This window comes from Ranitomeya variabilis, chromosome 3, assembly GCF_051348905.1.
Source record: "Ranitomeya variabilis isolate aRanVar5 chromosome 3, aRanVar5.hap1, whole genome shotgun sequence".
Lineage (NCBI taxonomy): Eukaryota > Metazoa > Chordata > Amphibia > Anura > Dendrobatidae > Ranitomeya > Ranitomeya variabilis.
The window spans coordinates 502,310,056-502,325,233 of NC_135234.1; the positions used below are offsets into that span (position 1 = coordinate 502,310,056).

The 15,178-nt window shown below is 44.4% G+C and overlaps 1 protein-coding gene across 1 annotated transcript; it reads right to left on the reverse strand.

The window, feature by feature from the left end:
• Nucleotides 1–7,360: 7,360 nt before the first annotated feature.
• On the reverse strand, nt 7,361–14,705 carry LOC143817559 (uncharacterized). Its single transcript, XM_077299052.1, has 4 exons — nt 14,458–14,705; nt 10,033–14,252; nt 7,690–9,354; nt 7,361–7,484 (listed from the first exon to the last, which is right to left on the reverse strand). The coding sequence occupies exons 2-3, from the start codon at nt 13,887–13,889 to the stop codon at nt 7,959–7,961; spliced, it is 5,253 nt and encodes a 1,750-aa protein (XP_077155167.1). The 5' UTR covers nt 13,890–14,252; nt 14,458–14,705; the 3' UTR covers nt 7,361–7,484; nt 7,690–7,958.
• Between the last annotated feature and the right edge of the window lie 473 nt (nt 14,706–15,178).

Genomic DNA, 15,178 nt, shown 5'->3' on the forward strand with positions numbered 1-15,178 from the left:
TTCTAATTTTTCGTTTTTATGCCCTTAAATTAGAGAGTCATATCACATAATATAGTTAATAAACAACATTTCCCACATGTCTGCTTTACATCAGCACAATTTTGGAAACATAATTTTTTTTTGTTAGGGAGTTATAAGGGTTAAAAGTTGACCAGCGATTTCTCATTTTTGCAACAAAATTTGCAAAACCATTTTTTTTACGGACCACCTCACACTTGAAGTGACTTTGAGGGGTCTATATGACAGAAAATGTCCAAAAGTGACACCATTCTAAAAACTGCACCCCTCAAGGTACTCTAAACCACATTCAAAAAGTTTATTAACCCTTCAGGTGCTTCACAGGAATTTTTGGAATGTTTAAAAAAAATTGAACATTTAACTTTTTTTTCACAAAATTTTTACTTCAGATCCAATTTGTTTTATTTTACCAAGGGTAACAGGAGAAATTGGACTAAAAAAGTCGTTGTACAATTTGTCCTTAGTACGCCGATACCCCACATGTTGGGGTAAACCATTGATTGGGCACATGGCAGAGCTCGGAAGGGAAGGAGCGCCATTTGACTTTTCAATGCAAAATTGGCTGGAATTGAGATCGGAACCCATGTCGTGTTTGGAGAGCCCCTGACGTGCCTAAACAGTGGAAATCCCCAGAAGTGACACCATTTTGGAAAGTAGACCCTCTAAGGAACTAATCTAGATGTGTGGTGAGCACTTTGAACCTCCAAGTGCTTCACAGAAGTTTATAATGTAGAGCCATAAAAAAAATTAATATTAATTTTCACAAAAAATGATCTTTTTGCCCCAAATTTTTTATTTTCCCAAGGGTAGCAGGATAAATTAGACCCCAAAAGTTGTTGTGCAATTTGTCCTGAGTACGCTGATACTTCATATATGGGGATAAACCACTGTTTGGGCGCATGGCAGAGCTCGGAAGGGAAGGAGCGCCATTTGACTTTTCAATGCAAAATTGGCTGGAATTGAGATCGGAACCCATGTCGTGTTTGGAGAGCCGCTGACGTGCCTAAACAGTGGAAACCCCCAGAAGTGACACCATTTTGGAAAGTAGACCCTCTAAGGAACTAATCTAGATGTGTGGTGAGCACTTTGAACCTCCAAGTGCTTCACAGAAGTTTATAATGTAGAGCCGTAAAAAAAATTAATATTAATTTTCACAAAAAATGATCTTTTTGCCCCAAATTTTTTATTTTCCCAAGGGTAGCAGGATAAATTGGACCCCAAAAGTTGTTGTGCAATTTGTCCTGAGTACGCTGATACTTCATATATGGGGATAAACCACTGTTTGGGCGCATGGCAGAGCTCGGAAGGGAAGGAGCGCCATTTGACTTTTCAATGCAAAATTGGCTGGAATTGAGATCGGAACCCATGTCGTGTTTGGAGAGCCCCTGACGTGCCTAAACAGTGGAAACCCCCAGAAGTGACACCATTTTGGAAAGTAGACCCTCTAAGGAACTAATCTAGATGTGTGGTGAGCACTTTGAACCTCCAAGTGCTTCACAGAAGTTTATAATGTAGAGCCATAAAAAAAATTAATATTAATTTTCACAAAAAATGATCTTTTTGCCCCAAATTTTTTATTTTCCCAAGGGTAGCAGGATAAATTAGACCCCAAAAGTTGTTGTGCAATTTGTCCTGAGTACGCTGATACTTCATATATGGGGATAAACCACTGTTTGGGCGCATGGCAGAGCTCGGAAGGGAAGGAGCGCCATTTGACTTTTCAATGCAAAATTGGCTGGAATTGAGATCGGAACCCATGTCGTGTTTGGAGAGCCCCTGACGTGCCTAAACAGTGGAAACCCCCAGAAGTGACACCATTTTGGAAAGTAGACCCTCTAAGGAACTAATCTAGATGTGTGGTGAGCACTTTGAACCTCCAAGTGCTTCACAGAAGTTTATAATGTGGAGCCGTAAAAAAAAATTAATATTAATTTTCACAAAAAATGATCTTTTTGCCCCAAAATTTTTATTTTCCCAAGGGTAGCAGGATAAATTGGACCCCATAGGTTGTTGTGCAATTTGTCCTGAGTACGCTGATACTTCATATATGGGGATAAACCACTGTTTGGGCGCATGGCAGAGCTCGGAAGGGAAGGAGCGCCATTTGACTTTTCAATGCAAAATTGGCTGGAATTGAGATCGGAACCCATGTCGTGTTTGGAGAGCCCCTGACGTGCCTAAACAGTGGAAACCCCCAGAAGTGACACCATTTTGGAAAGAAGACCCCCTAAGGAACTTATTTAGATGTGTGGTGAGCACTTTTAACCCCCAGTTGTTTCACTAAAGTTTAGAATGTAGCGCTGTGAAAATTAAAAAATCATTTTTTCTTTCCACAAAATGATGTTTTAGCCCGCAATTTTTTTTCCCCCAAGGGTAACAGGAGAAATTGGACCACAAAAGTTATTGTCCAATTTGTCCTGAGTACGCTGATACCCCATACATTGGGGGGAACCACTGTTTGGGCGCACGGCAGAGCTCGGAAGGGAAGGAGCGCCGTTTGAAAGGCAGACTTAGATGGATTGGTCTGCAGGTGTCATGTTGCATTTGCAGAGCCCCTGATGTACCTAAACAGTAGAAACCCCCCACAAGTGACCCCATATTGGAAACTAGACCCCCCACGGAACTTATCTAGATGTGTTGTGAGAACTTTGAACCAACAAGTGTTTCACTACAGTTTATCACGCAGAGCCGTGAAAATAAAAAATATTTTTTTTTCCACGAAAATTATATTTTAGCCCCCACATTTTTATTTCCCCAAGGGTAACAGGAGAAATTGGACAACAAATGTTGTTGTCCAATTTGTCCTGAGTACGCTGATACCCCATATATGGGGGGGAACCACTGTTTGGGCGCACGGCAGAGCTCGGAACGGAAGGAGCGCCGTTTGAAATACAGACTTAGATGGATTGGTCTGCAGGTGTCATGTTGCATTTGCAGAGCCCCTGATGTACCTAAACAGTAGAAACCCCCCACAAGTGACCCCATATTGGAAACTAGACCCCCCACGGAACTTATCTAGATGTTTTGTGAGAACTTTGAACCAACAAGTGTTTCACTACAGTTTATCACGCAGAGCCGTGAAAATAAAAAATATTTTTTTTTCCACGAAAATTATATTTTAGCCCCCACATTTTTATTTCCCCAAGGGTAACAGGAGAAATTGGACAACAAATGTTGTTGTCCAATTTGTCCTGAGTACGCTGATACCCCATATATGGGGGGGAACCACTGTTTGGGCGCACGGCAGAGCTCGGAAGGGAAGGAGCGCCGTTTGAAATACAGACTTAGATGGATTGGTCTGCAGGTGTCATGTTGCATTTGCAGAGCCCCTGATGTACCTAAACAGTAGAAACCCCCCACAAGTGACCCCATATTGGAAACTAGACCCCCCACGGAACTTATCTAGATGTGTTGTGAGAACTTTGAACCCCCAAGTGCTTCACTACAGTTTATAACGCAGAGCCGCGAAAATAAAAAATATATTTTTTTCCACGAAAATTATATTTTAGCCCCCATGTTTTTATTTTCCCAAGGGTAAGGCTGGTTTCACACTTGCGTTTTTATCTGCATGCGTTTTTTAAAAAAACGCATGTGTGAAAAAACGCATGTAAACGCGGTAAAACGCATGCGTTTTTATAGAAAAACACAAGAAAACAAGAAAAAACAAAAAAACCCTAACCCTACCCCTAACCCTAACCTGAAATACGTGGCACTGAAATACGTGGCACTGAAATACGTTTATATACGTATATACGTATATACGTATATAAGTGCCACGATATTTCAGTGGCCACGTATATAAGTGCCACGTATATAAGTGCCACGTATATAAGTGCCACGTATTTAAGTGCCACGTATTTAAGTGCCACGTATTTAAGTGCCACGTATTTAACGTAAATGCCACAATATTTCAGTGCCACGTATTTCACTGAAATATCGTGGCACTTAAATACGTGGCACTGAAATATCGTGGCACTGAAAGACGTGACACTGAAAGACGTGGCACTGAAATACGTGGCACTAAAATACGTGGCACTGAAATACGTGGCACTGAAATACGTGGCACTGAAATACGTGGCACTATGACTGTCAGAAAATGTTCATTAAACGGTTAGGGATGAGTTTAGGGGTAGGGTTAGGGTTTGGATCCCTTTATCACCTTGATGGTGGTGGGTGACTTTTCAGTGTGTCTTCTGTTTTTTTTCTATAAAAACGCATGCGTTTTTAACGCAAACGCGTTGAGATCGGACGCCATGTCGCGTTTGGAGAGCCCCTGAAACCCTAACCCCAACCCTAACCCTAGTCCTAACCCTAGCGCTACTTTCACACTAGCGTTTTTTTGCATACGTCGCAATGCGTCGTTTTGGCGAAAAAACGCATCCTGCAAAGTCATCTGCAGGATGCGTTTTTTCCCCATAGACTAACATTAGCGACGTATTGACACACGTCGCAAGCGTCGTGCGACGGTTGCGTGTCGTGTTGTGGCGGACCGCCGGCAGCAAAAAACGTTACATGTACCTTTTTTTGTGCCGACGGTCCACCATTTCCGACCGCGCATGCGCGGCTGGAACTCCGCCCCCACCTCCCCGCACCTCACAATGGGGCAGCGGATGCGTGGAAAAACAGCATCCGCTGCCCCCGTTGTGCGGCGCTTGCACAGCATGCGTCGGTACGTCGGGCCGACGCAGCGCGACGGCCCCGTACCGACGCTAGTGTGAAAGTAGCCTAACGGGAAAATGGAAATAAATATATTTTTTAAAATTGTATTATTTTTCCTAACTAAGGGGGTGATGAAGGGGGATTTGATTTACTTATATAGCGTTTTTTGGGCGGATTTTTATGGTTGGCAGCCATCACACACTAAAAGACGCTTTTTATTGCAAAAAATAGTTTTTGCATCACCACATTTTGAGAGCTATAATTTTTCCATATTTTGGTCCACAGAGTCATGTGATATCTTGTTTTTTGCAGGACGAGTTGACGTTTTTATTGGTACCATTTTCGGGTACATGACATTTTTTGATCGCTTTTTATTCCGATTTTTGGGAGGCGGAATGAACAAAAACCAGCAATTCCTGAAATTCTTTTAGGGGGGGCGTTTATACCGTTCCGCGTTTGGTAAAAAGGATAAAGCAGTTTTATTCTTCGGGTCAGTACGATTACAGCGATACCTCATTTATGTAATTTTTTTATGTTTTGGCGCTTTTACACAATAAAAACTATTTTATATAAAAAAATAATTGTTTTTGCATCGCTTTATTCTGAGAGCTATAACTTTTTTATTCTGCTGATGATGCTGTATGGCGGCTTTTTTTTTGCGGGACAAGATGACGTTTTCAGCGGTACCATGGTTATTTATATCCGTCTTTTTGATTGCGTGTTATTCCACTTTTTGTTTGGCGGTATGAGAATAAAGCGTTGTTTTTTGCCTCGTTTTTTTTTTATTTTTTTTACGGTGTTCACTGAAGGGGTTAACTAGTGATATAGTTTTATAGGTGGGGTCGTTACGGATGCGGCGATACCAAATATGTGTACTTTTATTGTGTAGTGTTTTTTTTATTTAGATAAAGAAATGTATTTATGGGAATATATATATATTTTTTTTCTTTATTTAGGATTTTTTTTTTTTTTTTTTTTTTTTTTACACATGTGGAAAAATTTTTTTTTTACTTTGTCCCAGGGGGGGACATCACAGATCGGTGATCAGACAGTGTGCACAGCACTCTGTCTGATCACCGATCTGACAGGCACATTGCAGAGGCTTGCCGGCGCCTGCTATGAGGAATTCTCAGCAGACGCCGGCAAGCAGGGTCATCTTATGACCCGGAAGGAGTCCCGCGGCCATCTTGGATCCGGGGACTCCTTCCAGGTCACCGGAGCAGCGCGATCTCATCGCGCTGCTCCTTTGGGAGAGCGCAGGGAGCCCCCGTCCCTGCGCGATCCCCCTCTATGCCGCTGTCACTATTGACAGCGGCATCAGAGGGGTTAAATGCCCGCGATCGGCGACAGCGCCGATCGTGGGCATTGCTGCGTGGTGTCAGCTGTCATATACAGCTGACACCCGCACCCGATCACCGCGGCGCTCAGCGCGAGACCGCGGTGATCGGGGCGCCGTACTAGTACTGCGGCTGGCACTAATGCATGGCACGAAGGGGTTAATTATTCTAGTTTACTGAGATAATGACTTTTGGGTTTTCATTGGCTGTAAGCCATAATCATCAACATTAACAGAAATAAACAATTGAAATAGATCACTCTGTTTGTAATGACTCTATATAATATGAGTTTCACTTTTTGTATGGAAGAACGAAAATAAATTAACTTATTGATGTTATTCTAATTTTGTGAGAAACACCTTTATTTCCCTGAAGCTGTTTTAGGGTATGTGCATATGTTAAGTATTTGGTGCGGAAATGTATGCACCATTTCTGTATCTCTTGGCAGGAAAAATACAGCAGCAAAAAAGTGCATTTTTGCTGCGCCTTTAACTAAATTTTTCAAAATTCATTAGTATGGGTGAAATCTGTAGCAAAGACACTGAAAGAATTGACATGCTACAGATTTAAATCTGCACCTAATATGCAAGTCACAAATATGCAAAGTGTGCATGAGACTTCAGGATTTCCATTAACTTTGCTGTCATCATCAGGAAACCCTTCAGGTTTTTTGATAAATCTGCACTGAAAAAATGCAGCAAAAATGCAACAAGCGCACACAGCCTTACTCATCTCTTCCGGCTCAAGTGCAGGGTTTTACTTCCATCTTTACCTTTTGGCCTAATTCCTCTGTTCAAATCTGCCCTGGGTTACTGTGGTACTCAGAAAGCACCTCTAATGTAATAATCATCCTAGGCCTTCTAAGACCATCTCAGGCAACTTCCAACTGCCTGAGTAGTCAGGAAACAGAGCATCCTCCCACAATGTGCCTTATTGTCCAATTTACTCTGTTCCAGCCAGGTGTCTAATTATCTTTTCAGCTACTCCTGAATGTAATCCAGCAATTTTTGCTTCACATTGTCTGGAAACATTGAACTCTCAGCTCTCCTAATGTCAAGTTATATGTAAATAAAGTCATCTCAACTATCATGATTCCAAATTACCAACGTCTCACCAACTGTAGGTGTTGTTCACACCTTGGTCTCAGCTATCAAGGTAGCTTATAATTAACTCACTTTTGTTTGCAAGATACCAGTTTGCAAATACATCACTGCTATTCCTGTGTGTAACTGCACATCGGCAAGTAAGATACCAGCTTGTCTATAAATGTATGCTATTCCAGTTTATAGCTGTACTCCTGCAGCAAGATACCAGTTGCCTACACAATCCTTCTATTCCTGTTGTTCTGTCTTCATACACGTTGATACGGTGTGTGATCCGACATACGGCATAAACCACTTCTGTCTCCCAAATAAGCAGACTGTCCTCTGTAGTCTAACTTGTTTATTGGTAAACATGAGCGCGGTAAAACTAGAATAATACAAATGATATGTATAAGTATTGGGCTAAACGATAACACAACTACAACTAACAGGGAAACATACAGTATGGTGCAACTTCTACATAACTACATACAGCAGATTCCTGGTAACCACATTTCCTGTGTACTGGCTGCTATACAGTTAATCACACACTGTACTACACTACATTGTAGGAACAGGGGTAATGACCTTACCGGATAAACTTAACAAGGATTAGAAGTAAGTGAGGTAGTTCCAACAGCAGATAACGCGTGTGTCCAGGGAGATGCACAGAGAGAGAATGGGAATTTCCCCATCCCAGAATGCCTTGCTGAAACCCACAATGCAACACTCTATTATTACATGAAAAACACAGGTTATAAATTTATCCACCACTGGGTGGTGCTATAACACAGCAAAACCAGAACTAGTGCTAAACCTTGTGTCCTTCTTTTAGAAAGGACAGAACACTCCCCGCTTGGCATCAACCGATGCCACCTACAGGTTCTTTTGGCGAAAACAGTAAGACAAGTTCCGCCACTGGTCTGAGGAATAGTTTGCTTTCCCCAGACTTGCCTACTTTGACCTCGACCTTGCGGATCTTCCCATCTTTGCTTGGGAATACTTTAGTGATGAGGCCTAGTGGCCACTCATTACGGTGTGACTGGCTGTCTTTCATGAGAACGACATCACCAGTTTTGATGTTTGGTTTGTCGGTCTGCCACTTCTTCCTTGGTTGTAAGGTGGAGAGGTACTGCTTCCTCCATCTGTCCCAGAAGGTATTGGAGAGACTTTGGACTTGTCTCCATTGTCGTCTGTAGAGGTCCTTGTTGCTAAATTCTCCAGGTGGAGCGCTGAGAACGCTGGCTTTCTGAGTAAGTAACATGGCAGGAGTGAGAATGGTCGGATCCTCAGAGTCACTAGAAAGTGAAGTCAACGGTCTGGCATTAATGATGGCCGAAACTTCTGCTAGGAATGTGGTCAAACTTTCATGTGTGAGTCTTGCACTACCTGCCTGCAAGAAAATGGAGTCAAGGATTCTGCGTGCTATTCCTATCATCCTCTCCCAAGCACCTCCCATGTGAGAAGAGTGTGGTAGATTGAAAGTCCAGGTACATCCCTGCTCACTCAGGTATCTTTCCACACCGGTGGTGTCTAGGTTGGAAGGAATTTGAAGTTCTTTCACTGCTCCTACAAAGTTGGTACCTCTATCGGAGCGTATGTGCTTCACGGGACCTCTGATGGCGATGAAACGTCGGAGTGCATTTATAAACCCTGAAGTGTCCATGGACTCAATTACTTCAATGTGGACTGCTCTAATGGACATACAGGTGAACATAACAGCCCAACGTTTGGCATTGGCCTGGACTCTTCTAGTGTTCCGTGCAACCACAGACCATGGTCCGAATACGTCCAGTCCGACGTTGGTAAAGGGAGGTTCTGTACTAAGTCTGTCTGGTGGGAGATTGGCCATCTTCGGCTTTTGAGTCCCGCCACGGAGTTTGCGACAAATCACACAATTGTAAATGAGTTTACTCACGCATCGCTTTGCTCCGACTATCCATAGTCCAGCAGTTCGTAGATTTCCTTCAGTAAACAGTCGTCCCTGATGTTTCACCAAGACGTGGTGGTGTTGCACAAGCAGGGTCGTGACATGATGATGTCCAGGAATTATTATAGGGTGCTTCTCCCCAAATTCCACTTCAGCTTCTTGAAGACGACCTCCAATTCTTAACAGCCCATCCTGGTCAATGATTGGATCAAGCTTCTTCAAGACACTATCTCTGGAAACGGGTTGGCTTTTATTGAGGTTATCTATTTCTTTGGCGTAACATTCACGTTGTATGGTACAAATTATGACGTTCTTGGCATTTTCCATGCTTGGAACGGTAAAGGCACACTTACAGTGGTGCCAACCTTTGCAAGGTTTCTGGATGGCGGGTGACGTTGACTTGTAGGATCGAGCCACATGAATTAAACAAACAAGGGCACGAACAAGTGAGTCCCAAGTTGAGAACCTGTTGAAGCGGTGGGATTTGAGGTGATTGTCTTTAGTCACCGTACGTAGAACGGATACCTGAGGACGGATTTCCTCATCTGCCTCTGGATCCACCAATTCAAAGATGTTTGACTCGTCCACATATGGCGTCGAACGGTATAAGAATGTAGGACCGGTGAACCAGGTTGTGTCCTTAAGTTGTCTTGCTTCAACGGATCTGGTTGCGTGGTCCGCCGGATTGTGGTGCGTGGACACATAGTGCCACTGTTTAGGTTCGGTGGATCTCCTGATCCTTAGCACCCGATTGCTGACATAGACATAGAAGCGACGAGTTTCATTACAAATGTACCCCAGCACTACCTTGCTGTCAGTGTAGAACTCAACTTCTTTGATTTCCAGGTCCATTTCTGTTGAGATAAGCTCAGCTAACTCTACTGCCAGCACAGCTGCACAGAGTTCCAGTCTGGGTACTGTGTGTTCACGGAGTGGGGCCAATTTTGTCCGGCTCATAACAAGCCTTACGTGGCATTGTACGTTGATGTCAGTTGTTTTCAAATACGCCACTGCTGCAATTGCCTTGGTTGAAGCATCGCAGAAGATGCAAAGCCTTTGCACCTCGATTTCTGATGAAGGCACAGAAGCATATGGCCGTGCCACGTAGAGACTCGACAGGGCTTCTAAAGAATTTTTCCATCTTTCCCACAGTTCTCTTTTATCGCTGGGAAGCGGATCATCCCAATCGGATGTCTCTTGGGTGAAGTCTCTCAACATCATTTTACCTTGGATAGTTACAGGGGTTACAAATCCCAGAGGATCGTACAAGCTGTTCACAACGGACAGGACGCCTCTACGCGTGAAGGGTTTCTCTTCTTCGCTGATCTGGAAGGTGAATGCATCCTTTTTTAAATCCCAGAGTAGACCCAGGCTCCGCTGCATGGGAAGGGAATCCGTGCTTAAATCCAAGTCTTTTAAATCGGTTGAGTAATCTTGAGAGGGAAAAGCTGCCATTAGTTTCTGGCTGTTGGAAGCAATTTTGTGCAACCTCAAATTGGATGAAGCGAGCATTTCTTGTGCCCTTTTCAGGAGGCTGACTGCCGACTCCTCTGTGGGTGTGGATTTCAGGCAGTCATCTACGTAGAAATCCTTTTCCACGAAAGATCTTACATCCGATCCATACTTCGCTTCACCTTCTCTGGCTGAATGTCTAAGGCCATAGATAGCGACAGCAGGGGAAGGGCTGTTCCCGAAAATGTGAACCTTCATACGATATTCCACGATGTCCTTGTAGGGGTCATTATTGTGGTACCAGAAGAACCTCAAGTAGTTTCTGTGTTCTTCTTTAACAAGGAAGCAGTGAAACATCTGTTGTATGTCAGCCATAAATGCTACTGCGTCTTTGCGGAAACGAAGAAGTACTCCCAGAAGTCTGTTGTTGAGGTCTGGACAGGACAGGAAGACGTCGTTTAAAGAAACACCTTCGTATCTGGCACTTGAGTCAAATACCACTCTTATCTGACCTGGTTTCTTCGGATGATACACGCCGAAAATAGGTAAGTACCAACATTCCTCGGAATCTTGAAGTATAGGTGCAATTTCCGCGTGGCCACTCTGGAATATTCTCTCCATGAAGGTAAAGAAGTGTTGTTTTGTTTCTGGTGCCTTCTGCAGTTTGCGCGTAAGGGAGACAAATCGACTGTAGACAAGTTCTCTGTTGTTGGGTAAGCGTTGCCTCTGTGGTTTGAATGGTAAAGGTGCGACCCAACTCTTTGATTCATCTCTTACTATCTCTCGCTCCATGATATCCAAGAACAGTCTGTCCTCTATGGACATTGCTACCTGGTTGTCTTCTCTTGTTCTGTGGAAAACTGTGCACCCTATATGATCTTGCTCACCGTCGCACGCATGGTCTTCACAGGAAGGATCAGCTAACGGACAAGGTGGAGGGGTGTGGTGTGGCAATTCTTTAATCAGGAAACTGTTCTCGCATGGCTGGAAGAGAGATGGGCGTCCATTCTCGAGGGTATTGGTGAGCATGCTATTGACTGATGTCGGCCTGTGTGCTCCACCCAAACAGACATCTCCCACAATGACCCATCCTAGGTCAAGTCTCTGAGCATATGGGGCGTTTTGTGGGCCGTTGATCTGCCCTCTAGCCTTGTGGACCCGTAGTATGTCTCTTCCGAGAAGTAAGACGATAGGAGCTCCTTGGTCAAGCTCTGGTATCAGGTGAGCTATACATCTCAAGTGGGTGTGATGAGCTGCTACCTCTGGTGTAGGTATCTCAGACCTGTTGTCTGGAATCTGGTTGCACTCCAGTATTGATGGCAAGGATAAGCAGGTTTGACCGTCTATAGACTCTACTTTGAATCCAGTTGCTCTCCTCCCCGCCGTCTCGACAGTACCTGCACATGTCTTCAAGGAGTACGGAGAGCCGGGACCAGCAATGTTGAAGGTGTCGAAGAGAAAGGACTTAGCTAGAGACCTGTTGCTCTGATCATCCAAGATTGCATATACCTTGATCGCCTTATCCCGTTGGCTCACTGGGAATACTCTGACAAGACAGATCTTTGAGCAGGATCTTCCTGCTACGAGTTCCTTGCAGATCTCTGTGCACCGAGAAGTGACCACTGGGGTGTCCATGTCAGTGTCCATCTGTTTTTCGGCAGACTCTTCTACTTGCGACGATACCCCTGAGGGTGGTCCAGGATGTAAGGCCGTGTTGTGTTCCACACTACTACATTCTGTGCATTTCACACTGGATTCACAGTTCTTGGCGAAGTGTGAGGTTGTCGCGCAGCATCTGAAGCATATCTTGTTTTCCTTTAGGAAACTCTTACGGTCTTCTAGAGACTTCTCCCTGAAGGCTCTACATTTTAGTAGAGGATGAGGTTTCTTGTGTAGGGGGCAGTATTTGCTGAGATCCTGCGGTTTGTCCTCTTCTGGAGAGGACTTACTTGCCCTGTAAGGAAAACCTGTGGAGGTAACATTAGTTTTGTGGACTGCCACTGGTGTTTTACTGGGTTTTACACCAGAGGCAGCGGTACATGACATAGTGAAATCGAAACTAGGGTCATTTCTAACTTTAGCCTGCTGAGCGACAAAGTCTACAAACACCCCAAAGGGAGGAAATGGTACCTTATGAGCCTGTTTGTAACGGGACCCGTGACTGACCCACTTTTCTTGTAAGTTGTAAGGGAGCTTTTGGACAATCGGGTTGACACCTCTGGCAGTGTCCAGGAATGCCAACCCTGGTAGATCACCTTCTGCCTGAGCAGCATGTACCTCCATTAACAAGTCGCTCAGTTCCCTGAGCTTTTGATAACCCTTATTTGCTATCTTGGGGAAATCATCAATTCTTTTATACAAAGCATTTTCTATAGCTTCTATTGACCCATAACATTCTTCGAGTCTCTCCCACACCATACGAAGTCCTGTGTGTGGGTACTTTATGTTAATGTTCCTGATTCTTTTGGCATGTTCAGCTGACTCGCTCCCAAGCCACTTAACCAGTAGATCTAACTCTTCACTACTGGAAAGATGCAAGTCTCTGATGGCATTCTGAAAAGAGGCTCGCCATGCTCTGTAGCTTTCAGCTCGATCAGTGAACTTTACAAGTCCCTTGGTCACCAGCTCCCGGCGGGTAAAGAACCTTGCAAAGTTCATAGTGGCTGAGTCTGTGCCGACGTGAGCTGGTGTGCTGTTGTTATGCGGTGTTTGTGGTGCATCCTCATACCTGGTAGGAGCTTCTGGCATAGGAAAGTCTGTATAAACCCGTTCAGTGGCGAAGGGTGTCCCTGTCAGTCTGGGCGGAGGCCGTACCTTCTGTTCCGTAGGACGGTAGTGGTGATCAATGTCGTTTCGCAGTATACTTTCCTGCTTCCAGTACGGTGTTCGGAGGAAGGATCTCTGGTAATCTGTATAGGCTGGTTGGTGTAACGGATCAGAGTTGTCTTCCACTTTGGAATGTTGGCGGACATATTCTGAGACGCGTTGAGCAGGGTCCTGATGATCAAGGTCTGGTCCGCGTATGTCGCTGCCTCGCTCGGATTCAGGAAACTCCACGGCTTCTAAAAACTCAGCTTTGGCTATTGCGGCTGCTGCTTCTTTTTCAGCGGAAAGCCTTTCTAAGGTCGCTTGCAGGCGGGCTCTTTCTGCTTCTTGCTCTGCTTCTTGGCGGGCTCTTTCTGCTTCTTGCTCTGCTTGCAGGCGGGCTCTTTCTGCTTCTTGGCGGGCTCTTTCTGCTTCTTGGTCTGCTTGTCTTAACTTTAACTGCATCTCTTGTGCAGCGAAGGAGGATCTCACTTTCGCCGCCTCAGCTTCTGCTCGGGCGAGGGTGGCAGACCTTTTCGAGGAAGACTTGCTAGAGCGGCTTGTTTGGGATCTCGTCTTGAGTGAAGATGTTTGACTTGCAGACATTTTATGTCCGTTTGCAGGCTGTAGGACGTCTCAGAGCGGGTAGGGGTGACTTCGGCGTGGACTGAGACGTGTGGTGCTTGGTGGGCTGCACTCTCGGTACTTGTGACTGTATGGCGGCCGCTGCGGTATCTGCAGGTAGTGCGGTGTGGTACAAGCGGCTGCGTAGGTGGTATTTGCTTTCGCTGGCGTCTAGCCTCCCTTTACTGTAATCCCGGCGCCCAGCTTCCGTTTTACTGTTCTGTCTTCATACACGTTGATACGGTGTGTGATCCGACATACGGCATAAACCACTTCTGTCTCCCAAATAAGCAGACTGTCCTCTGTAGTCTAACTTGTTTATTGGTAAACATGAGCGCGGTAAAACTAGAATAATACAAATGATATGTATAAGTATTGGGCTAAACGATAACACAACTACAACTAACAGGGAAACATACAGTATGGTGCAACTTCTACATAACTACATACAGCAGATTCCTGGTAACCACATTTCCTGTGTACTGGCTGCTATACAGTTAATCACACACTGTACTACACTACATTGTAGGAACAGGGGTAATGACCTTACCGGATAAACTTAACAAGGATTAGAAGTAAGTGAGGTAGTTCCAACAGCAGATAACGCGTGTGTCCAGGGAGATGCACAGAGAGAGAATGGGAATTTCCCCATCCCAGAATGCCTTGCTGAAACCCACAATGCAACACTCTATTATTACATGAAAAACACAGGTTATAAATTTATCCACCACTGGGTGGTGCTATAACACAGCAAAACCAGAACTAGTGCTAAACCTTGTGTCCTTCTTTTAGAAAGGACAGAACACCTGTACTATCTGCACATTTGGCTAAGCAACATCTACCGTAATGCTTCCAGTCCCGTTTGTCCATCTGCCATCATACGTACCCTTCAGTGCTTGTCTTCAATTATGCTTCTGTGCTTCTGACATTTAGCAACTACAGTAGCACTGCATCATCACCTCTAGCCTCTGATGCTTACCTTCACCTATGGCTTAGAGAATTCACCTCCTTAGGCTTGCCTCAAACAAACTGACTATCTTTTAGGAGCAAAGAGGAAAACAGTAGCAATTGAAGATGAAGTTTAAACCTGGCAAATGTTGGTTTCACACATCCGACTTTTACAGTTTGAACATGGACTGAGAATTCTGGGTACATTTTAATAATAATAATAATAATAATAATAATAATAATAATATTAATTCATGGACCAGCTACTCAATCTAATATATAATTGCCTAGAATACTACTTCCTGCAATTTGTGCCAACTTCC